Raw genomic sequence first — 25,932 nt, forward strand, 5'->3', positions numbered from 1 at the left:
CAATTACTGGCACTCATTCTCACTGACTCGCACTCTCACTAACCGCCACTCACATTCACTGGCATTCACTCGTACTCACCTCCATTCACACTCACTGGCACTCATTCACACTCACCTGCATTCACACTCATTCACACTCACACCCACTCACACTATTTGGCACTCACTCGCACTCATTTGCATTCGCACTCCCTCGCATTCACCTCCATTCACACTCACTCGCGCTCACTGCCACTCACTCGAACTCACCTCCATTCGCACGCATCATCATCATCACCAGCCTGGTTACGCCCACAGCAGGGCAAAGGCCTCTCTCATACTTCTCTAACTACCCCGGTCAAGTGCTAATTGTGTCCATGTTGTCCCTGCAAACTTAATCTCATCCACCCACCTAACTTTCTGTCGTCCCCTGCCACGCTTCCCTTCCCTTGGAATCCAGTCCGTAACCCTTAATGACCATCGGTTATCTTCCCTCCTCATTACATGTCCTGCCCATGCCCCTTTCTTTTTCTTGATTTCAACTAAGATGTGAGTAACTCGCGTTTGTTCCCGCACCCAATCTGCTCTTTTCTTATCCCTTAACGTTACACCTATCATTCTTCTTTCCACAGCTCGTAGCGTCGTCCTCAATTGAAGTAGCAACCTTTTCGTAAGCCTCCAGGTTTCTGCCCCGTACGTGAGTACTGGTAAGAAACAGCTGCTATACACTTTTCTCTTGAGGGATAATGGCAACCAGCTGTTCATGATCTGAGAATGCCTGCCAAACGCACCCCAGCCCATTCTTATTCTTCTGATTATTTCAATCTCATGATCCGAATCCGCGGTCACTAACTGTCCTAGGTAGATGAAATCCCTTACCACTTCCAGTGCCTCGCTAGCTATCGTAAACTGCTGTTCTCTTCCGAGACCGTTAAACATTAATTTAGTTTTCTGAAGATTAACTTTTAGACCCACCCTTTTGCTTTGCCTCTCCAGGTCAGTGAGCATGCATTGTAATTAGACCCCTGAGTTACAAGCATGGCAATATCATGAGCAAATCGCAAGTTGCTGACGTATTCTCCGTTAACCCTTATCCCCAATTCTTCTCAATCCAGGTCTCTGAATACCTCCTGCAAACACGCTGTGAAGCATTGGAGAGATCGTATCTCACTGCCTGACGCCTTTCTTTATTGGCATTTTGTTCCTTTCTTTATGGAGGACTACGGTGGCTGTGCAGGCGCTATCAATATCTTTCAGTATTTTTACATACGGTTCGTCTAAACCCTGATTCCGTAATGACTCCATGACTGCTGAGCTTTCGACTGAATTAAATGCTTTCTCGTAATCAATGAATGCTATATAAGGGTTTGTTATATTCCGCACATTTTTCTATCACCTGATTGATAGTATGAATATGGTCTATTGTTGAGTAGCCTTTACGGAATCTTGCCTGGTCCTTTGGTTGTCATAAATCTAAGGTGTTCCTGATTCTATTTGCGATTACCTTAGTAAATACTTTGTAGGCAACGGACAGTAAGCTGATCGGTCTATAATTTTTCAACTCATTGGCATCCCCTTTCGTATGGATTAGGATTATGTTAGCGTTCTTCCAAGATTACGGTTCGCTCGAAGTCACGCGACATTGCGGATACATTCGCGCTCACTCGCACTCATCTCCACTCGCACTCACTGGCACTCACACTCGTACTCACCGGCACTGACTCACGCTCCCCTGCAGTCGCAATCACTGGTACTCAGTCGCACTCGAACTCACTCGCACTATCCGGCACTCAGTCGTAGACACCTCCACTCATACTCACTGGCACTCACTCGCACTCACCTCCACTATCTCACAGTCACCTCCATTCAAACTCCCTGGCACTCACTCGGACTCACCTCCACTCACTGGCACTCACTCACATTCGCGCTCACCTCCACTCACACTCACTCGCACTCGCTCGCACTCAGCGATACTCACTCGCAATTGCACTCTCCTCCGCTCACTCACTGACACTCACTCGCACTCATCTGCACTCACACTCACTGGCCCTCACTCACACCCCCTTCCGCTCACTCGCACTGGCCCTCACTTGCACTCGCAATCACCTCCGCTCACACTCACTGGCACTCACTCGCACTCACCTGCGCTCACACTCGCTCACTCGCACTCATATGCACTCACACTCGCTCACTCGCACTCATATGCACTCACTCACTGGACCTCACTTGAACTCGCACTCACTTCCGCTCACACTCACTCTCACGTACTCACCATCCTTCACACTCACTGGCACCCACTCGCACGCACCTCCGCTCACAATCACTGGCAGTAACTCGCACTCACCTTCAGTCGCACACAATGACACTAACTCCCATTCCCATCCACCTCCATTCATACTCACTCACTCGCACTCATCTCCACTGTACTAACCTCCACTCACAATCACCGGAACTCACTCGCGCTTATGTCCACTCACACTCACTGGCCCTCACTTGCACTCACACCTACCCAACTCACAATCACTGGCATTCACTCGCACTCACCTCCGGTCACACTCACAGGCATTCACTCGCATTCAGCCCCGCTCACACTCACCGGCTCTCACTCGCACTCATCTCCACTCACACTCCGTGGCCATCACTCGCACTCACCTCCGCTCACACTTAATCACTAGCACTCGTCTTGACTCACACTCACTGAGACTCTCTCGCACTCACCGGCACTCACTCGCACTCGCCTCCTTTCACACTCACTGGCACTCTGTATCACTAAGAGAACGCTGCTAAATATATTATCGTTTCCGTGAATTTTTTTTTCGCTAAGTACTTGCACAGATAATGAGCCCTCGATCGTAACGATAGAAGAATAATAAAGGCATCGACAGTTTGACTAATGTTGCACGTTGGGTTTGTTGATACGATAAAATAGAACGCTTCAGGCGTAGTGCAGCCGACACTGGACAGAAAAGACAAACGGGACACAAACTTGCATATGCTAACTTTCATTTGCAGAATAAAATCATGCATTATACGTTCATTGGGTGCGTAATAGAATACGTGTCCAGAGTATACTAACAACGCTTATCGTGAAATGTATGTTATAATAGCATCATAACATGTACCACGTTACGAGGCCGTGCGCTAAAATCCTTCTTTTTTTATTTGGACAGCTTGCTCATAGGCATCATGCAAGGAATCACATCCTGTCAGCTAAATTTTCAGCCTGGAAGCTCTACCTACTTAGCTCCTCTTTGTTTGATTTTATTAAGAATAGTGCCGATAATAATAAATTCGCCAGTTCCGTTTTCTTAAATGTTACTAACGCCTTTGGTACTATTAAACACATGATTTTATTTCTTAAGCTATGGAGCCTATGTTATACCTTGCCTGCCCTAAATTTTAAAAAAGTAATTTTCTGATCTATAATTGATTACATATGCATCTGAAATTTCTTGCCCCTTTTAAAAAAGTCTAACCAGGTGGTACCCCAGGGCTCATTACTGGGGCATTTTCTTTTTGCTGTTTACAATAATGATAGGCCTGACGTCACATGCTTGTCGTTACGTTCTGTACGATGACGATACACCTTTATCTATAGATGATGAGTGCATGACTTCTCTACTAATAAAAGTAAGTATGACACTTGGCTACTTAACGAAATTGGGCACCGACAACGGCCAAATCATTCATGAGCCTAAAACGAAATTATTAGAATTCTATTCGCACCCTCAAAAGTTACTAAATAATCCTACTTCCTTAACTTTAGCCAATCATTCTATTGCCGTTAGCGATTCTGCTTAATTTCTGGGTATTGTCTTAGACAGCTATCTGACGTTTCACCTGCACATGAATAACGTCAAGCTGAAGTGTGCATTTGGTATCCGTGCGCGTATCAAGGCATGCCACTACTTTTCGCCTGGTGCTTTCTTTTCACTTTTCTTTTCGTGCATTCATTCGCACATTAGCTACGGATTAATGGCTTGGGGTAAAACATGTACATGTTATTTGTCTTCAATTGTGGAAATAGATGGACATAGAAAATCAAGCAATACTACCATCATGCGGTTCTATTGGTCTCGGCCTACTTGAGCAGTACAAAATGTTATGTGTCAAAAATTTATTCAACTACCATTTAGCCACAATTTTTCATTCATTGCCCGAGTCCCAACTGTGCCGGCAATGCATTCCAAGCAGTTCCCTCGGGAATACCAAACCCACTAGGTTCACTTATAATTATAATTTTTCGCTACCATTTGTTCGTACTAACTGTGGTGAAAAAAAAGTCTACACTAGCTACCATTACACTTTGGAATCGTTTACTTTCCTTCACCTAAAGTACTGCCAACATTTTCGTGTGCTTCGCTAAAATATTTCCTGCTATAGCCTCCGCTAATTTGCCCCAACAAACGTCTTTGCATTTTTCAACTAGGGGCTCTCAATATGTTTCTGTCACATTTTTTTTCTTTGTAGTGTGCACGCTGCACATTTTTTTCTTCGTTTGTTCGTCTACTTTAAAGATTGTATAATTTTGACACCTTTGTTGTTGTTTTTGTTTCACTAAATCGCATTCGAGCATTGCTTCTCGATTGTTTTTATTTGCTTTTCTGATATTTATTCTATTATTACGTTATCCAGTATTATGCTGCCAACAATTATACAGTTATGTTGCAGTTTCAAAGCAAAAGTCCCGTTTTCATTATTAATAGTTTGGGACTTTCGTCTGTATATAGATTTAGGTATTTATATTTTCTTTGTAAAAATACTCAAAATTCATGCAAGAACTTGTTGGATTCATGTAAAACAAGGGCAAAGACAAATTTGATTCGTGCAACAAATGTACAAATGAATGATGACATCGCTCATGAATCTAGCGTTAAAGGTGCGATGGGTGGGGTAAGGCCTGTTGTTTGGAGGTGGCAAATATGACTCAATTCCTTGGCACGTCCACACGAAATGTGTCACTGTCACTTTCAGGATTCTAACCCTTTTCTTGATGCTGAATTGTTTTGTGATGCAAGGTGTCACCCTAGATGGTTATGTGCAGTGCCCTTATGATTAGCGCAGTTAAATCATGGACGCTTTTAAATGCGTAAGCACTTGTATGCCTACGCAAAGAGAATTGTGTCGATCCGTCCCGTAAAACGAACGCAATGTCTCATACTCTGTAAGGAAGCAAAAAGTTCGGCAGCACGTTACACTCCTGTAGCACGTGAAGGGGAAAGCCTACTGTACACGTGGTAATGTGTGAAGTTATATGACCGGAGGGGCCAGATTTCTTGCAAGACATAAGGAGCCGCAGTGTCAAGCACACGTGACCTCTTCAACGAGACACGCGAGCACCTAATGCACTACCTGAAAGGTCTTTCGTTGTTTCTTCGTTCTTTCGTTTCATCATTCATATTCAGCCATTGGATCTTTGCTTGCTTACGAGGGCATGAGCCATTCCTGATGATGATATTTTTTTTGTGTGGCTACCGCTTTTTTCGAGTGTGAGCCAATGGAACCAGCCACTTAAGGCTTCCACTTTAAAAATTGCAATGGCTCATACCCACTTAAAGCAGAGGCTACAAGCGCTCCGCAAAGTGAAGCGAACAGTGAATACATTCATTGAAATCACGCGTAGAACGCACTGAACAGCATACATTTCAATAAAGAACAAGCTTAAAACAAGCATTTGAACCATCAATAAATCACTGCATACCACCGTGAGGAATTGTAGTGGTTGTTTTGCAAGAGCTTCGCTGGACATCCCGGTTGATATCCAGGTTGATAAGGACCGATAAGAGTTGAAAGGGTCGGATCATGTTCGATAAGGTTGATAAGGACTGATGAGGGTTGACAAGGGTTTATACTTGTCGGAACAAGTTTCATAACATTGATAATGACACAGGGCTACGTGCAGATGAGCAAGTGGCACAATGCTTACGCATACGTAGGCAACACCCAGATGAGTTTCTGCGTGAATATTTTACTGAGGATCACAGTATCATTAAAGAGGCGTCGGCAGGCGCTTCTCTTGCAGTGACATGCAAAAATACTGTCGGGGTGCGCCTTGTTTACTGTGTATTTATGTTCACGTAGCCTACCATTAGGACATCTGCCAGTTTGGCCGATATAGCTAGCTCCTCATGTCGTTGGAATCTCGTAAACGATCCCTGACTTACAATCGACAAACCTTTCCCTGTGTTTCTTTTCACAGCTTGCTGCCTTAGTGCGTCCTTGTCTGGCCTTTCTGCAAAGACAGCTTACCTTGGTTGGTGCTAGTTGGTTGGTTGCTACGTTGCTCTAGTGTCCAATGTCGAGTGCGCTAGACCTAAGACCTTTCGAAAATAGTCTAACCACGTGACTCCTTTGTCGACGATGCATGAGGTGACGCCCATGCGACGATAACCTCAGAGTGAATCTAGATGACCCCGTGGAACTGGAGGCATGCCTAGGGTTGAGTTTCGCGTTTTCATAAAACTAGTTCGTTCATCTGAAGGCTCCTCTTCGGGGAGATTACGTGTTGCGCCAAAGTGCGGCCACTCTGCATATCAACCAAGGCCAATTCAAGTGCAGACAAGTTAGCATGCGTCCGATTTCATGAGAATACACCAATGTTCTTTACGCAAAATTTTTTCCTCGAGTGTGTCTGTCTTCCTTCAATACTTTAGCGAGCTACAGCTTTGAGCCTAAGAGGAAGCTTTAGCTCAGGGCCAATTGCAATACTAGCTATTGAAGTACATTCTAGAAAAACAGGGAAATACTTTTTACAGACAACTGCTGCCATCAATCTGAATTATCTTTTTATTTATTTATTTACTTATTTATTTATTTATGCTTGAAAAAACACAGACTAGGGCAGTGCGATTCGTTTTAGGTAATTGGAATCGTCAACTTAGTATGAAAGAAAGGAAAAGTAAACTTAAATTGGAAGACTTGAAAGATCGTAGACGATACCTCAGGTTGAAAATTTTTCATAATATCTACCGTTCCAATACTGGAATCGATAAGGAGAAGTACATCCAAGCGCCGTCCTAGATATCCTGAAGAAGGCACCACGGGCTCAAAGTAAATGAACTTTCCTTTGAAGGTGACGTCTCGCGCTATTCATTTTTATTAGATCTATACGACAGTGAAATGATCTTCCGCCTATGATTGTATCCATTGTCTCTGATGATGATTTTTTCCGCGCTTTGTGTAATTAGTTCCTTTGTCATTGTTCTTTAATATGATGCTTATGTTTATGTATCCCCCTGCTGTAAGGCCTGCAAAGGCGAAGCAGGTGTCAAATAAATAAACAAAAATAAATAAAATATTTTTACATACTGCAGCCTCAATGAGGCTATTGGTGGAGTGGGATGAACAACAAAGATACAGAATTTATAAACAAGCTTACAATAATTGTTTTAGTGGTAGTTAACGGATGTTGCCCGGTAATGAATTCCAGACTTAAATTGTAGATGGAAAAAACTGCGTTTAAAGGAATTAGTTCGAGCAAAAAAGGTTGACATATTTAGAGCGTGGTGACTCCTCGTAAATGAGAGTTTTGAAAAAGTCAAGTAGTTACGCGAGGAGAATCGATTAGCGTGGGAATAAATCTTAGGCATTAAAGTTTGCGACGCTCTGCAAGAGGAGTGAGACCAAGTAGGGCAAGAGAGCTAGACAGCGTAAATTCCTTGTCATATCTCCTACAAACAAAACGCACAGCCTTTTTTTTGCCCTGTTCTAGTTTTCTGGCGTCACAGTGTTTGTATGGGTTCCGTATAATGCAGCCATATTGGAGGATGGGGGAATAAGGGTTTTATATGTAATAAGTTGTTTCTTGAGGAGCAAGACGCAGTGTATGACGTAAGTAGCCATGTCTTTTAAGGGCCTTGTTACAGGTGATATCAATGTGTTTCGACCAAGACAAATTGTGTGTTAGTAGGATACCTAAATATTTGAAATCGAAGACCCTATTCCAAGTACTATTGTTAAAGGCATAGGCAAAGAAGGAACGGTATGAGCGTCGTGTAAAGGACATGAAGACGGTTTTTGAAAAGTTGATATTCATTTGCCATGCTTTGGAGCAGTTACAGAAGTCAGCGAAATAATTGTTAAGAACAACATGATCAGTAGCAGATTTAACTTTATGATATAAAACGCTATCATCTGCAAAAAGGTGTATTTTAAATGAGGTGTGTAGGTGGAGATCATTAATATAGATGAGGAATAAAAGAGGACCAAGTCCTGAGCCTTGGGGAACCCCTGATGAAAGAGGCATCAAGGGTGAGTTAGAGATGAAACATACATATGGCGAACGCTGGGAAAGAAAGTCCGATATGCAGCTAACCAAAAATTCATTTGTTATTATAACGAATAGGTTGTTCATACGTTTAGGGCGCAAACAGAGTCGAAGGCCTTTGCAAAGTCTATAGACACAGCATCAATCTGGTCACCTATATATGAAGAGCTGCTGATGGCATAACGAATTCTGTCAGTTATGTTACAGCGCTAAGACCACATCTAAAACAATGCTGGAGAGTACATAACATTTTGTTAGTTTTAAGAAATTCCGTAAAATGTTTAAAGATTATGTGTTCGCGTAATATACATGAGTGTGTTGTTAAGGAGATTGACCTATAGTTAGATAACAATTGAACGTTACTTGACTTTCATCAGGAACAAACTGAAGCAAATTTTCACGAAGGAGGAACGCTGTCGGTTGAGACAGATTTTCTAAAGGTAATTGTGAGATATCTGCTTAACCAAAGAGAGTATCGATCGAAAGAAAGTCGGGATACCGTCTGTACCACAGAACTTCTTGGTGTCTAAGTTTAGGATTAATTTAAGTACACACTATGTAGGCAGTGGTGGCGTAGGGGCAGAGTATGCGCCTCACGTGCAAGAGGACCGTGGTTCGAATCCTGGTGCCGCGCAATTTTCCAACGGATTAAAAAAATCCGCGTGTTCATAAAATTGCATAAACAGGCCTGGAGTGCGACGTGATCCCGGTGACGAGAACCTGTAACGCACTCCCTCACCAGAGCAGGATTGGCCACCCTGTTGCAGTACTTGGCCACAACCTCCTATATGAATACAACAATCAAACCCCGGCCCTCATTCCCCAGCTGCTGCGAAGCAACTGACCACGGCGGCGGTCAGACGTGTGACGCAGCAGAGGCTACTAAGAATCTCTGGGCCCGGACAGGCCGTCATTGGAATCTGAACCTGGCAACGCTTAACGCTAGAACATTATCGAATGAGGCCAGTCTAGTAGTGCTATTGGAGGAATAAAGGGTAGTAAATGGGATATAATAGGGCTCAGTGTAGCTAGGAGGACAAAAGAAGCATATACAGTGCTAAAAAGCGGGCACGTCCTGTGCTACCGGGGCTTAGCGGAGAGACGAGAACGTGGAGTCGGATTCCTGCTTAATAAGGATATAGCTGGTAACATACAGGAATTGTATAGCATTAACGAGAAGGTGGCAAGGCTTGTGAAACTTAATGAGAGGTGCAAATTGAAGGTCGTACAAGTTTACGCCCCCTACAAGAATAGACTGAGCACGTGTCGTCCCAAGGCACCGCAGGCAAAGCACCTTCGGAAGCAAGATATGGCCATGTTTTCAACTGCGTTATGAGGAAAGTGTCCATCTGTAGCTGGATGTCAGAACCAGCAGGGTGTAAAGGTGCTGCCTACTGGGCATCTGTTGCAGTTCGGCGGAGTACTTGCAGAGTGGAGACTGACCGCTTCTTTGCTTTATAGGTGAGAATGCCTAATTAGGTATTATTGCTTATTTCATTGTTGCATACTTCTCCGCTGGACTGCACCAGTGTTTCCATAAATGGCTGTGTTTGATTGCCTTGCGTGCATGAAATCGATTGCTGATATTTTGCAGAGCCTCACATGTGCCGAGTGCGACAATCGGTATCATGGACGATAAGCGGATATCATGCGGTATCATACGAAAACGAACTTGAAAAACTTTTCCACTAAGGAAAAACAACAGTGGGTGTGTCTGACTTGTGTAAATCGTGCATCGCGATTGCCAACTGGAAACGGTGGCGGCGTAACCCAGAAGGATAGAGCAACAGATGTATCGGTCGAGCTGTCACTGACACATGTACTGGCCAAACTTGATGTCGTACTGAGTCGACTAGATGTGTTAGAAAGGCGGCAAGACGTGCAGTTGGCCAAGCTCGAGGCTTCCAACCAGGAGATCCTGGCGCAGAGGACGGCAATGCAGGGTATAGAGACAGCATTGGGATTGCTTTCATCTAATTATGACGCGATGCTGCAAAAGTTGGAGGAGCATAGAAAGGAAGTTAAGGAAACAAACAAAAAAGTAACTGAACTGGAAGCCGAGCTTTTGGCCAAATCTGACAGGCTGTCGAATATGGAGCAAGCAGTAGATGACCTTGAACGGTACTCACGAAAAAGCAATTTAGAAATCCATGGTGTCAAAGTGAGTGATAACGAGGACCTACGAAAGGGGGTGGAATCTATTGCAACCACTTTCGAACTTCCTATGCCCAGTCACGACGACATTGAAGCCGTGCACAGAATCAAAGGCAAAGCGAACTCCGTCCCACCTATTCTGGTGCGATTTTCGAGGAGTGAAATAAAAGAGCGTTGGATTGAAAAGCGGAACAGACTGAAGGGTGAAAACATATACTTGAACGATAATCTAACTTCCCGAGGAAGGAAACTGCTATGGATGACAAAAAAAATCTGGCGAAAGATAAGCAATATCGTTTCGTCTGAGTGCGCAATGGCAGAATACTTGTAAGGAAAGGCGAAGGAACGTCAGTGTTACGCATTGACAATGAACAAGGCTTAAATAAAATAATTTGAAATGGTTGACCAAGTACACTCAACTGAACAATGGCTATCAAGGAAAGATAAGTGGGCGTCAGATCTTTCCAGTAGCTTATTGCTTGAGCTAATCCATGTGAATGTAAGAAGCCTGCGCAAACACTGGGACATGTTAAAAATTCACCCAGCTAAAGCATTGCCATCATTACATGTTTTAATTTTAACAGAAATCAGTATATAAAAAAAATGCGCTCATTTTGCACTGCATGGTTTTCAGCCTTTCATTTTGTGCAGGGATAACAAAAGAGGTGGTGGCGTAGTGGTCTATGTGAAAAGTGATTGGCATTGTGAAAGAGTGTCCTTTGATTTTCTAGATGCTGAAGTAGTTGCTGTACTAATGACTAAAGCAGATCTGGAATTTACAGTATGTGCTGTTTATAGGCCACCGAGCCCTAACATAACTATATTTGTAGACGAGCTGGCAAGCTTCCTCCAAAATACGCAGACGGAAGCAGCATTATTTGGGCCGTAAATTTTAGTATAGAAATTTTTGCAACAAATAAGCCTGCAACATCTGATTATTTAACACTTCTGGCAAGCTACGGACTCGAAAACAAAATTCAGAGTTATACACAAGAGGAAATTCTCGGTCATCGTTTACCAAGGGCGTGTATAGACCATATCAGCACAAAATGTGCAAATATAATTCATTTGGCTGTGTTATTAAGGAAAAAGTATCGGACCACTAGTTTATTGCTATAGCAGTTTCAGAAGATGCTGTTGCTTTATCTGAAACAAAGACTGTAGATAAATATGTTTTGAATTCTAATGAAGTAGATAAACATGTGCGAACGTTTAAGTGGTATTCTTTAATGCGGCACAGCCGCCTAAAGGCTTACGAACTGTTTGTAGAGGCCCTTAGAGAGATTTACCTTTGCTCCGAAAAGGAAATAAAGCTTGAATAAAGAAATAAAAATAGCCCGTGGATTGATAACGATATAATGGAGCTTTGCAGCGTTAAAAGCAAACTCCTTAGAAAATGCCAAGATAAACCCGGGGACGCTCTTGCAAGAGAAGAATTTGGGCAGATCAGAAACAAAGTAAACGCTAATATAAGACTAGCTAAGAAGCGCTACCACTCAGGCAAGTTTGCAGCTTACAGTCGTAATACCGGTAAAACGTGGAACTTGGTTTGCAGTCTAATAGGGAGACCTTCATAATAGAGTATTGATAATACTATTGTTGGCGCCTTTCTCGAGTCACCTGCTGTTCAGATAGCGAATGATTTTAACAAACACTTTATCGAATCAGTAAACAACAATACAAATGGGTGCATACCGGCAAATATCCGAAACAATGTTACGTTCTCTAACATTCATTTTGCTTTCCTGCCTACTGTTGATGAAGCAGAACTGTGGGATATTATACGATCCATGAGTTTAACAAAATCTCCAGGTTGTGATAAAATTAGGATAAGAGGTATGGCTGCGAATTTCGATGTGCTCAAATCAACACTACTTTACATCCTAAATGAAACATTAAAAACCGGTCAGATACATGAAAACATGAAAGTTAGCATTGTGAGACCTCTTTATAGAAAGGATCTCGAAAACTTTACGAGAATTACTGACCAATTTCAATTCTTTCGTCTTTGGCAAGTATATTGGAAAAAATAGTCTATATTAATATGGCCTCATTCTGTGGAAGGGTTAGCCTTATTAACCCAGCGCAGTTTGGCTTTCGCTCGGGACAGAGTACTGTGGGCCTGTTAGAAGATTTTAATGACTATATCTGTAACGAAATCGATAAAAACAATGTTGTTTTGACTCTTTTCGTTGATTTACAACGAGTATTTGACACATCAGATCAAGAATAGTTACTATCAAAACTAAACAGATGTGGTTTCAGAGGCCCGTATTACTCATTTTTAGCAATTATTTAACAGGCAGACATCAGCGTGTCCGTGTGGCGGAGTCCTATAGTTGTTGGTTGCGTGTTAAATCAGGGGTACCGCAAGGCTCCGTATTGGGACCACTTTTGTTTAACATGAATGATCTTCCTTGCTTACCACTAAAATCAAAAATTTATTTATACGCTGATGACATGGCTTCGGTTGTATCGAACAAACTTTCGAACGAAGCCGCTAGAGTGTTACAGTATGATGTCTGCAAACTACTTGATTGGTGCATTAACAACAAAATGTTCATTAATAAATCGAAGACTAATATGATATGTTTTCACAGCCCATATAAAGCAGTCGCGGATATTTCCCCTGTTTATCTCCACACAGTGAGTACCTTGCATGCTCATGTCCTCTGGTAACTCTGGTAAATAGCATAAAATACCTGGGGCTACACTTCGACGACACGTTGTCATGGAATGTCCACATTGAAGAGCTCGCAAAGCGCTTACGTGCTGTGTGCGCTCATTTGTATGCGCTAAAATCTTTCTGTGATGCAAATGTTCGTAAAATGGTTTACAAAGCACTAGGGGAATCGATCATAAAGCACGGAATAACAATTTAAGGCTTTGCTTCTTCTAGTAGACATGAGATAATTAACCGCATCCTAAAAAAATTGCCTATAGCCTCTCGTATGGCATACTTGGTCATGCGGAAGCTGTCTTGCTGAGCATGTACCAGTCAGACATGTTGTTTGTCGAGCAACAAGTTTTGTTCGACGCCATCTGTAAGAGTTATTTTTCTACTAAATTGAAAAACTTGAACGTGAAATCTCGCGGCTTACGTCAGACAGAAAAATATGTGGTACTTCGTGCGTACACAAACTACGGCAAGAGGACTCGTGCTTTCTACGTGCCGGCTAATTTCAATAAATTGAATGAGAATGATATCGCAGGAACATTTAAACAAATAAAATCACATTTAAGGTCATGGGTGATACGTAAAGTCGAGATTCTTTGAAGTTTTCTTCGGGATTTGAAGCATGCGAACCTGGTTGTGAAGTCATCTCTAATGTCAATGTGTTTCTTTTCCTGTTGATGCAATAATATCTTTTGTTCAAATAATATCTTTTGTTCATTTTTTGCGATATAATTTTTCCTATATATTTTATTTATTTGTTTGTACACATATCAGTACTACCAGCTGACTGCCCAGCCTCGCACACAAGCAATGTTGCTTATGCGGGCTGGATCTGTAACCATGACATGACTGGATGTAATAAAGATTATTATTATTCTTATTATTATTATTAATATGGATGAGTTATTTGAAGTGACTCAGGAGTTCTATGGAGATTTATACAGTACCAGTGGCACCCATGACGATAATGGAAGAGAGAATAGTCTAGAGGGATTTGAAATCCCATAAGTAACGCTGGAAGAAGTAAAGAAAGCCTTGGGAGATATGCAAAGGGGGAATGCAGCTGTGGAGGATCACATTTATTGAAGGAGGGTGGGCAGGTTGTTCTAGAAAAACTGACCACTCTGTATATGCAATACTTCACGACCTCGAGCGTACCGGAATCTTGGAAGAACGCTAACATAATCCTAATGCCCATGAAAGGGGACGCCAAAGATTTGAAAAATTATAGACCGATCAGCTTGCTGTCCATGTGCCTACAAAATATTTACTAAGGTAATTGGAAGCGGAATCAGGAACACCTTAGACCTCTGTCAACCAAAGTACCAGGCAGGATTCTGTAAAGGCTACTCAACAATAGACCATATTCCCATTATCAATCAGTTGATAGAGAAATGTGCAGAATGTAACCCACCCTTATATATAGCTTTCATTGATTACGAGACATAAGATATCCCTCAAGAGAAAAGTGCACAACAGCTGCGTCTTACCAGTACTCACGTATGGGGCAGAAAGCAGGAGGCTTACAAAGAGGGTTCTACTTAAATTGAGGATGACGTAACGAGCTATGGAACGAAGAATGATAATAATAATAATAATATTTGGGGTTTTACGTGCCAAAACCACTTTCTGATTATGAGGCACGCCGTAGTGGAGGACTCCGGAAATTTTGACCACCTGGGGTTCTTTAACGTGCACCTAAATCTAAGCACACGGGTGTTTTCGCATTTCGCCCCCATCGAAATGCGGCCGCCGTGGCCGGGATTCGATCCCGCGACCTCGTGCACAGCAGCCCAACACCATAGCCACTGAGCAACCACGGCGGGTGAAGAATGATAGGTGTAACGTTAAGGGATAAGAAAAGAGCAGACTGGGTGAGGGAACAAACGCGAGTTAATGACATCCTATTTCATTTATTGTACCCTCAGGGCCGAAGCATTACAGAGGGGAGTGGCAATCCATAAAAAGAAATGGGCATGGGCAGGACATGTAATGAGGAGGGAATATAAGCGATGGTCATTAAGGGTTACGAACTGGATTCCAAGGGAAGGAAGCGTAGCAGGGGATGGCAGAAAGTGAGGTGGGCGGATGAGATTAAGAAGTTTGCAGGGACAACATGGCCACAATTAGTAAACGACCGGGGTAGTTGGTGAAGTATGGGAGAGACCTTTGCCCTGCAGTGGGCGTAACCAGGCTGATGATGATTATTATTATTACAAGAAAGCGTTTGATTCAATCCAAAACTCACCAGACATGGTGGCATTACGGAATCAGGGTGTAGACGAGCCGCATGTAAAAATACTGAAAGATATCTATAGCGGCTCCACAGCCACAGTAGTCGTCCACACAGAAAGCAACAAAATCCCAATAAAGAAACGCGTCAGGCAGGGATATACGATCTCTCCAATACTATTCACAGCATGTTCACAGGAGGTATTCAGATACATGGATTGGGAAGAATTGGGGATGAGAGCTATTGGAGAATGCCTTAGTAACTTCCGATTCGCTGATGATATTGCCTTGCTTAGTAACTCAGGGGACCAGCTGCAATGCATGCTCACTGACCTGGAGAGACAAAGCAGAAGGGTGAGTGTAAAAAATTAATCTACAGAAAACTAAAGTAATGTTTAACAGTCTCGGAAAAGAACAGCAGTTTACTATAGGTAGCGAGGCACTGGAAGTAGTAAGGGAATACATCTACTTAGGGCATGTAGTAACCGCGGATCTGGATCATGTGACTGAAATAATCAGAAGAATAAGACTGAGCTGGGGTGCGTTTGGCAGGCATTCTCAGATCATGAAGAGCAGGTTGCCGTTATCCAAGAGAAAAGTGTATAACAGCTGTGTCTTACCAGTACTCACGTACGCGGAAGAAACGCGGAGGCTTACGAAAATGGTTCTACTTAAATTGAGGACGACGCAACGTGCTGTGGAAAAAATAATGATGGATGAAACGTTAAGATATAAGAAAAGAGCAGATTGGGGGAGGGGACAAACGCTAATTAATTACATCTTATTTGAAATCAAGAAAAAGAAATGGGGGGGGGGCATGGACAGGACATGTAATGAGGAGAGAAGATAACCGATGGTCATTAAAGATTACGGATTGGATTCCAAAGGAAGGGAAGCGTAGCAGGGGGCGGCAGAAAGTTAGGTGGGCGGATGAGATTAACAAGTTTGCAGGGGCAACATGGCCACAATTAGTACATGACCGGGGTAGCTGGAGAAGTATGGGAGAGGCCTTTGCCCTGCAGTGGGCGTAACGAGGCTGATGATGATTATGATGTAGACAGTGATGTATCGTCGATGTCAGGATTTGGTTCGGAATCATAAACAGCGGTTACAGAGTTGTAAAGGCAGAAGGAAGTAGGTGTTAAAAGAAACAGCTATTGTCTGCAAATCAGAAACTTCTACATTGTGAATTAATAACGTGTCCGAAGATCACCCAAGTGGTAGGATAGCTTTCCATAGTTTTTGGGGATTGCCCAGCATAAATTTCGGGAAGGTTACCTTGTAATTGAATTCTTTTACAGCAACCCTTTTAGATTTTGGCGCTGTGGAATTGCATGAGTCTTGTTGAGTCACCAGAGCGTTTCGGTCGACGTAATCTGGCCCCACGACGTGATAAATGCAAAAGGTCGCAAGTCATCCAAGGAATTTCAGTCTTTGTGTCATTTGTTGTTAAAGGAATAAAATGGTTGGTACAATTACTGACAAAATTTTCGAAGAAGCTTGCCAAGGTATTAGTATCACTGGAGGTACTTATTAGTTCAAACTAATGAAAGGAATCGCATAGGGCGTCTGTTATTGCTAAATCATCAGCGCGGTTAAAGTCAGGAAGTGTGCGGTAGATACAGGGGTATTTGAGGACAATGCGAGGAACTGAAATTAACACAGCATTTTGGTCAGATATTCCGTCAATAACATGGTATTCGTAACAGACATTAAAAAAAGATGTAGTAAGAAAGACAATTTCCTTCCCTATGCAATTTTGCTGCCTTTGGGAAAAGAATAAATTCTAGTGATTTTACGAAGCAGAAAAATCAATCGTGAAGTTCATAAATTGGCCCCTCAACACGAGACGGCATGTAACACAGATTTAATGCAGACAAATTCTGTAGATGTATTTGCTGCTTATATAAATGTTTGGAATGTCTACGAAGGCTTTGCAAAGCCCTATTCACAAATCAATGGCTAACTTAGCAGTAATGTATACTACATCAACCTTGTAGGCTTTATATGTATTAGGTGCCATGTACGGTACTTTGATATCGCTTTTCATTGTAGAATTTTTGTTGTAACATAGTAAGTTCCTCCTTCAAGTCTTGCGATTCTTTATGAAGCACTAACGGTAAACATAAAATATCTCCTTCACACAGTGACAGGCACGTACCTAGGATAGTTTTCGTGGGTGGGGGGGGGGCGACCCAACCCAATGTAACTTTTCTATGCAAATGAGGAAGGGGGTACGTTTACTCGCACAAATGTGAATAACACCTGCCATTCTCCATAAACACGCGTAAACCCGCAAAATGAAAATGAAATAAGGTGTATCTCAGAGGTAGTACGCCTGCGAGATAGACCTCTTTTTTACTTGCAAACAGGGAAGCACATCGGATGGACTCGCGCAGGAAAGAAGCGCAGGAAGAACACTGCCAAGAACAAGTAAACAAGCGAAAGTGTAAAATAAAGATTTCTGTCGTCATCATCAGCCTATTTTATGCCCACTGCTGGACAACGGCCTCTCCCTATAGTAGATTTCTATAGTAGCATACAACTTGAAAAAAAAAACAGCAGTTGGCAACCAAGGCACACAGACCGCGCGGGGTTGTGTTTCACCGCAAGCTAATCACAGAAGCAAACAAAATCGTCGCCATGCGTCCTTTTCAAAATGGCGTCGTACTTGATACCTCCGGAGCGTCTGCTGCTCTTGAAGAGCCTTTTCATCGACGGAAGCAATGAGGTGTGGAACAGACATGGACAAAGCGTATGGAGTCTGAGCATTTCACTCTTCAAAAGTCTACCCGCCGTGGTTGCTTAGTGGCTATGTTGTTGGGCTGCTAAGCACAAGGTCGCGGGATCGAATCCCGGCGGCCGCATTTCGACGGGGATGAAATGCGAAAACACCCGTCTACTTAGACATAGGCGCACGTTAAAGAACCCCAGGTGATTCAAATTTCCGGAGTCTCCCACTACGGCGTGCCTTATTATCAGATCGCGGTTTTGGCAGCCGCCCCCCATTAAACTCCCGAATTAATTAAATGTTCAAAAGTCTGCGGTACAGTTCATTTTACTGCTGAGCCCGTTTTACTCAAGAAATTCCATTGTCAACTGAAGTTGAACTTGACAATAAATAGTTGCAGCGATGCAAGCATTTTATTTCACTTCATAGGCTCTAATAGGCTTTCTCTATTCCACTATAATAGGCGAGGGAAAACGTATAAAATTATGCGCTAATAACTTTGTTTGTGTGGTTAACGCATTATTTGCGTAAGAGGAACAGTTTGAAGTACGAATTATTTGCAGCCTCGCGGAGGAACAGTGGCTGGCGATTATGAGGGTGTGTGCGGGGCTTCACTGCTGACCTAAAGGGACACTAAAGGCAAATAATAAGTCAAGCTAAAGTGATAAGCTAATACTCGTGAATCACTAAGGACTCAATATTAACGCGAAAACATCCTTAATAATCGAGAAATTGAGGTAAATGCAGGACATGATTACAGACACCCCCGGGAAATTCAAGTACTTGCCCGATGACGAAAGCACTCCTGAGTTAAATTCTGTCACAAGTACGCAACCACTCGTTGCAAAAAAAAAAACATCCTTGCATTGTATTATAGGAGGAAATAAACTGCTACTTGCCCCGTTGTGTGTCATGTTTAGAGAAAAGAAGTGAATGAAATAACCCTTGACAACGACTCGGGCGGTCGAACGGTTTCGTTTTCTCGACTCCGCGACACCCTCGCTTTCGCGTTTCAGCACTTTCCTGACCGCGTAGTACTGCAGTGGTTTTGCTGGCTCCCCAAACTCGCAGAAACTGCATGTAGCAGAGAATTCAACTTCGCTGTGATGTCGCGGGATGCCCGAACGGTCTATGCCACTTGGCCAAAAAGCAGCTGCAGCAGCGAATCCGCCGCCCTGACTTTATCTGTCTTGGCGCGGTGCCGTTTTACTCGCCGACGACAGCAAAGGGCGGTGATGGCGTATGCAACGTCACCACTTCTCCGGTTGGGCGGACGGAGACTTGAATTGCAAAGGCGCCCGGACCCTTCAGATGCAATTTTTTTTTTCATAAGCTTAGTCTTTTCTTGACACGAAACGAGCGTTGTAATGTTTCTGGGATGGTATTTACACAGTCCACGTCGACTTACTATTAGCCTTTAGTGTTTCTTTAGGTTGTATGTGACTGTAATGACGTTTTTTTAATTAGGTCTGGAAGACTGATAGAAAAATATATATTTGCGGAACAATCACAATTCTTTCGGATCCCTCGTTTACTGCTCTATCAAGTGAAGTGCCAAAACCGACTGTTATTTGGGAAGTTGCGTAATGGTGCATGGCCGCCATTGCCGCACAACTGCGTATAGCGCAGGACGCTGCTGTTCCAGACGCACTGCGCCCACTGCGGAAGGTTAGAAAAACATTTACATAAGCCCAGAAGAGAAGTGGCTACGTCAGGTGGCTCGACTGATAACTGTAGAAGTGTCATTCAAAATACACAGAATTGTTCTCCACTTCCGGCAGCGTTTTCTCTACATCCTTCTTAAATAAAAAGATGTTCGTCCATAAATATTTTGATAAAAATGGTTAAGTTTGTTCATTTTCGCTTTTTCCTTCCAATTTGGCTGTTGCCTTCACTTAATTTATCAAATCCTTGCGATCTTGTTTTCAGTTGCCAATATTGCACAAGTGCTGTACAATTAGAGAAAAACCAGACGAGGTAACGGGTGACAATCATATTGCATATTGGTTTATGGGTTATTCCCGTTTGATGATGGACGCTGTTTCGCATTATTTTAATTTGCACTTTATTTACCTCAAATAGCGGGTACATGGTTCCGACAATGTGCCAGCGTGGCGGCGAGCCGTCACTCGAGGAAATATAATGAAGCAAAAGGAAAAGTTAAACTCAACTGGCGTTTTCTCCGGGTGCAACTCGTTCCTCAAGCATACAGATCAGCTGAATACGAACCGAATCCCGTTCCTGGTCCCTGGATCAGTCTAAACAAAGAAGGTTGAACTAACGAAGCAACAGCCATGTGCGTGACCGTTGAATACAGATAATACTCGAGTTAATCCCGCGGGAACCGAATCGATGAGAAAACTGCCCTTCACACCCCAGGAGATGCTAATAAATACCGTCATCCAAAAGGAGTGAAAAATGCAGCGACATTTTGACCACCGAATAGCTGTCAAATCTCAGCATTGAGTTGGTGGTGCTTTAGCAATGTTTGTGAGGATTGGTGGCGTAGGTGGGGAAGGTGGTGGGTATGCCCCTTAATTTAGGGGGGGGGGGGGGGGGTTACCCAAGCCCACTCCGTGGGTACGTGCCTTCACAGTCACTAGATTCTAACGCTTTTTTTTAAGTGTAACAAACGTCATCAACTTCGATGCAGTGGTGCCGTTGAAGAAAAAAAATTTTCCTTTACCATTTATTCAACGAAAGGAGGGGCCAAGCTAAAACTTCTTCGAAGGGAAGTTTACTATATTTAGGAATCACAGTGAAGGTCCTTATTTTTGAAGACAAGTTCCTGTCGGGTGACACTACACGGGTTTCGCGTACGTAGGATGTGAGTACCATGCAATCAGGCCGCTTTGTCAAAAAGCAGCGCTTTCGCGTCTCCAGAGCGTCGTAACAATTCTCGAAAGGCGTCCAAATGTAAGTAAAACCAAGAAGAGATAGCGAGAATTAGTCGCAGAACGTTAATTAGTCGAAGGCAACGTTAAGAATGCGAGCGTGATTAGCGCTACTGTAATGTTGATTCAACTATATTCCTCCCCTAGACTGTATTGAATGGGATCCGCCCGTCTGGCCTCTTGTTAAAGAAACTCGCCATCCCGGCCATACGGAAGTGGCTGTCGAGCGAAGCTGTTGAAAATCACCACTGCAGCGGCTGAGGGGATTTATGGCTTTAGAGTCATGGTAGTAATGCTATTTGAGATTAATGGTAGTAACGAGAGTAAGCATAATTTTTACCCCACGCGGCCGTCCATAGCGGTGTTGCAACAACATTGAAATTAGTTGATAGGCTGGTTATTTTATATACGAACGGGTAGGAATGTCACACCCCACGTCGCAAGTTGCTGTCCACAATCTTTACCGGGAAACCTACGCGGGAAGCGCTACGTGCTTCGGACTTGTCATAACTTATGTGGTTTGGATGCCTGTATGTACTTGTTTTCAGCTTGTTCTTTATTGAAGCGTTTGCTGTTCTGTATGTGGTGTGCGTGATTCCAGAGAATGTATGTACTGTTCGGTTTACTTCACTGAGTGCTTGTAGCCTCCGCCTTACGTGGGTATGAGCCATTGCATTTTGGGCAATGAGCCATTGATGATGATAGTTTTCTGTCGACGTTAAGCCACGAAAAAATCCCGGGATCCTAGCCTTAGACAGTTTTGCTGCAAAAGTAGAGAGTTTTAGAATAAAAGAAATAACGTCGAAGCCACTGCGCATGCGCGTGACGCAAATGGCATTTGGGTTTTGCGTCAGACATGTTATTTTACTGACTGAGTGGAAGCCTCAAAAGCTGCCCAAAAGTTTAGCGTCAACCAACATGGCGGCACCCATCGAAGCGACGCCTCTAACCTAACACCAAACTGGGTTCTATTCGTGGTAACGCGTGAAGTTCGCAAGCTGGGAGAAGTGGCTGCGGTTATCGCTTACTCTGAACTAGCGTGTATTATGAAGGTTGTTTCATCGGGCGTCACTGATTCTGGATTTGGTTGTCAATTCATGGCTTGTAGGCCTAACACGGCTCATTTTGTCTGGTGGAAGCACGTAAAGTTGGTTACTCAAAACAAAGCGCGACTATTTGCATGTTGCTAGCAGAATAACCTCTAAAATGAAATTAAACGCGGTGTTGCATCTGGGTCGCAAGCCCCAAGGGTAGCGTTGGCCTGGTCGCCTGGGGCACAGTTGGAAGCATTCGAAGGTCCTGGCAAAGGATGAGTCGACTGCTAGCAGAAAAACTTGTTTACTCTAGCATCGCAAAAGAGCGGCCGGTCAGGTCGACCGAAGTGGAGAAATGGGAGACCACGTTACTCGACTGAAGAAATCGAAGCTTCTCTCTAAGCGTCCGGGGGCAGCTGCTTTTATACTCTAGGAGTCGAGGGCAAAAAGGAACGCCTCGATAGAGGCGCACGTGACTGCGGTGCACGGACAGGTTGTGACAAGAAGTGACGTATCCGCCGGGCCGGCGCCGGTCAGACCTCCTCGCTTCACAGTTGGGGAGCTCGTCTCCCCGGCTGCCGCGCTTTGACAAGCGTGGGCACCAACATGCACACACACACATGCATACACACGAAGACACGTGGCATTGAAACATGCCTGGACGCGCTTGGAGGAGGCGTTGGGACAGCGCTGAACTGGCCAAAATGTCCGCCGCTGTGAACGAAGCCCCGGCGTCCGTTGCATCCGCGCCGGCTATACCGCACGTCGCAGGCGAAACGTAACAGCGGGAAGACAAATGTAGAAATTACTCTTCTTATCATAAAATGGTATATTTTGTTTATTATTTATAATAGTTTTCCTTGATGCCGTAGTGGCGCTGCAAGCGCAAGACGCTATCCGCAAACCCATATCTCTATTCAAAACTCTTTACTCCTGCTTGGCCCAACGCCAACACCCGCAAAGCTCTCTGGGACCCCAAACTTTAGGGCCCCCATTTTAAGACGCCCTAATGGCCTTTTCGCGCCTCCAGAGTGTCACAGTGGATAAAAAAATAGCCGCGTGTCAAGCAAAGTAGACGTGAAAGAAGGCAACGTCGACGTACATGCGCGTAAAAAAGAAGCTAATGTGAAAACTCGACATGAATAAACGAAGTAGGGAGTTGGAAACAAATGTAACGTCTGACAATGAAACGAAAAAAATATTGAAATTAATGTAAAAATTTGCAGTTATGAAACATTGCACCATCCTTAATGCCGGAATTCCCACACATGGCTACTTGGGAGTCAACTTTGGCACACAGGTGTTTTCATTAAAGGCTAAGGATTTGCTGTACCCCGCGTGGCATACGCATAATACTTCTTTATGAGCTCACATTCGCTGTCTAATAAAGAAACAAATATTTTCCTACGTTACCATTAGGATAGCAATGTCGTTGCGGAGGGTGGACATGTCGAACATGGGATGTCTCAAGAAACGGGCCACTCGCCTAAAGGGCCCTTGCAAGCCTTTAAGTCCGTAGTAGACTTTCACGTTGGAAATTGGGTCTTGCTTTCTGCGAAAGAAGAATGAACACCGTCTAGTACAAATGCAAAAAGTGCAGATATTTGTAGCTGCTTGCGCATCGTTAAAGAGCTAAAACATCGCAAAACACATGTGACTATTTGTGATAACATGGTATACACAGGTGCTGTTTGTCCAGTTGATTCGTTCCGTTCTATGTTGGTGCAGCGTGTTTAGCGCTATTTCACCTTTATTTTAGTACAAGCATTGTTAGGAGGAACGTCTTGTCTTAGGAAGGATATTATCCCGTTTTCTTAAAATAAGAAGTTGAGGCCTACAACGTCACAACAAGAGTTCTAGGTGAATCAGGCAAGCGGTACTGTTACAGTTCTTCCGCTTGATTCAACGACCTTGTAGAAGCCGAAGGCAATACATTGAAAAGACATGAGAGGTGCTTCCATGCCACTGCAGGAGAGATTGGACTGCGTGTTGGGTCTTGCATGCCTAGGCATGTTAAGCGTGAAATGCTTTTAGCTCCCGTTGTCGTAGAGCCTCAAGTGATCTTGAGCCAAAGGCAAAGCCGTTATTCGGGCACTCGAAGGAGAACATCGTGGAAAGCTGCGAGAAGAAAACGAGGTCATCTGGGCAACCAGTCAAAGCTTAAGAAAATGCGATCTCTGGCCCCCAACCCTTCGTGGAGGACCTCATTACATACGCTAGTTACTGATCAAACAAGTTTCAAACAATATTGCTTCCGAGTTCTTCCTAAAGTTTGTTCACAATATCGTTCAAGCTGTAACCTGTATTATGCTGAAGTTTTACATGTCATTTCCAATAGCGACGTTCAAAAGGCACATACAGGGGACCATGCACTTTATTGTTATCCTTTAGTGCGGAGACAGGTTTGCCAGTGCGCTGTTGGACGACAGCGATCCGTGAGTCCCGCGGCGCGCATCTTGCGTCGCCTCGAGAGATGGCGCATGACGCGTGGTGCCTCCTTCAGGTTCTCCTTCTAGCTGGGCAGCGTCCATATGCTGTGGCATGCCAACTAGTTCTCGAGTGGGGGACACCGCAAACGAACTGACCTCTCTTTCTTCCTTATATATATATATATATATATATATATATATATATATATATATATATATATATATGTTACAATGATTATTACAATAAGTAAAACAGCCTGGCAATGCGTCTGTCAGTTATACTTATGTTTATTGACATAGACCTATTTATCAAGCATACGTGGGGAACCGCGGTGGCCGGAAAAATTATATGAATTTGCATTTAATTCTTGCAACTATGTAAAATCTCAAGGTGATACATGGACAAAGAGCAATGAGTGCCTCACAGAGGTAACTAAGTATGTGTTGGTGGGCTAGTCGGTTAAGCATGATTACAAAGACGGCGCCGAATAAAACGACACACGAAGAAGGGGGACACGAGAGAGCACGTAGGCGCCTACGTGCGCCTACAGCGCCTACGTGCTGTCTGGTGTCTCCCTTCTTCGTGTGTTGTTTTATTCGGCGCCGTCTTTGTAATCACAGAGGTCCCCGATCCCGCCCAGTAGCCGCAGTACAGCTCTCATAAAGGGTGCGCATTTGCTACAAGTTTAACAATTAAGCAAAGAATTGTACTTGATGTTTAAGCCTATGTCATAAATGTGTCGCTAGATTACGTAAAATCATTGCGGAGGTTATAGGCAACGAATCAGAATCAACACAAATTACTTGCAATATTCACAAGAAAAAACGCACCAGATGTGTGCGACTTTGGAAGAATTATAACCCTATTCCCAGCGAAGCTGTCTCTGTCGAAGAGTTGCAATAAAAGTTTAAGATTCTCTTCACTATATAGAATACTTTAAGGTGCGCTGTCCCTATATATATATATATATATATATATATATATATTTATTTATTTATGACGGTTCCGTTTCAAACCTTGCCTCCAAGAAGTGCTTTGGAGCACTTGTTGGACATCTTTAAAAAGCCAGTAATTATCCATCAGTACACATGTTACTTCGCCAAAACATTCACCATGGTGTCCTACCTTCCTCCCTGCTCCGTCCCCTCATCCCAATTTCCACTAGATTTTATATCAGTTGAGTTCACAGTTCTCCCAAGGCAATGGGATAAATTATCTGTTCGCAAAACACATTCATAAAACTCCGGATCGCTTGAATACGTAATTTAGGGCAAATGTCATAATTAGTCCGCTGTCTTTGAAGTTTAACTACACATTGCCGATAACGCGCCCTTGATTTTCGCCATTTACAAGCAAAATGTCTTGTTTAGTTCACCGAGGACATCGCTGAAGCCCAGTTGGAACATGTTATGACGCCTGAAAATAGGAAATGAAAGTTCCTTTTTTGCCTTTCAATAATTTTCTATCAGTAATCATTTGCAACGCTTCTAACTGGACCATGAGCGCAAAAATTTTGTCACACATTGCAGTTACCA

At 43.4% G+C, this 25,932-nt stretch overlaps 1 protein-coding gene across 1 annotated transcript in view; it reads right to left on the minus strand.

Moving 5' to 3' along the window:
* LOC142588552 (trypsin-like) overlaps window positions 1–25,932 on the minus strand; it is a 477,136-nt gene that overhangs the window by 101,954 nt on the left and 349,250 nt on the right. The window contains exon 3 of the mRNA XM_075700395.1: window positions 23,381–23,519. Within this exon, the coding sequence (XP_075556510.1) occupies window positions 23,381–23,519 (139 nt within the window). The remainder of the gene's footprint in view (window positions 1–23,380; window positions 23,520–25,932) is intronic.

This window comes from Dermacentor variabilis, chromosome 7 (genome assembly GCF_050947875.1).
Source record: "Dermacentor variabilis isolate Ectoservices chromosome 7, ASM5094787v1, whole genome shotgun sequence".
In the NCBI taxonomy this organism is placed as follows: Eukaryota; Metazoa; Arthropoda; class Arachnida; order Ixodida; family Ixodidae; genus Dermacentor; species Dermacentor variabilis.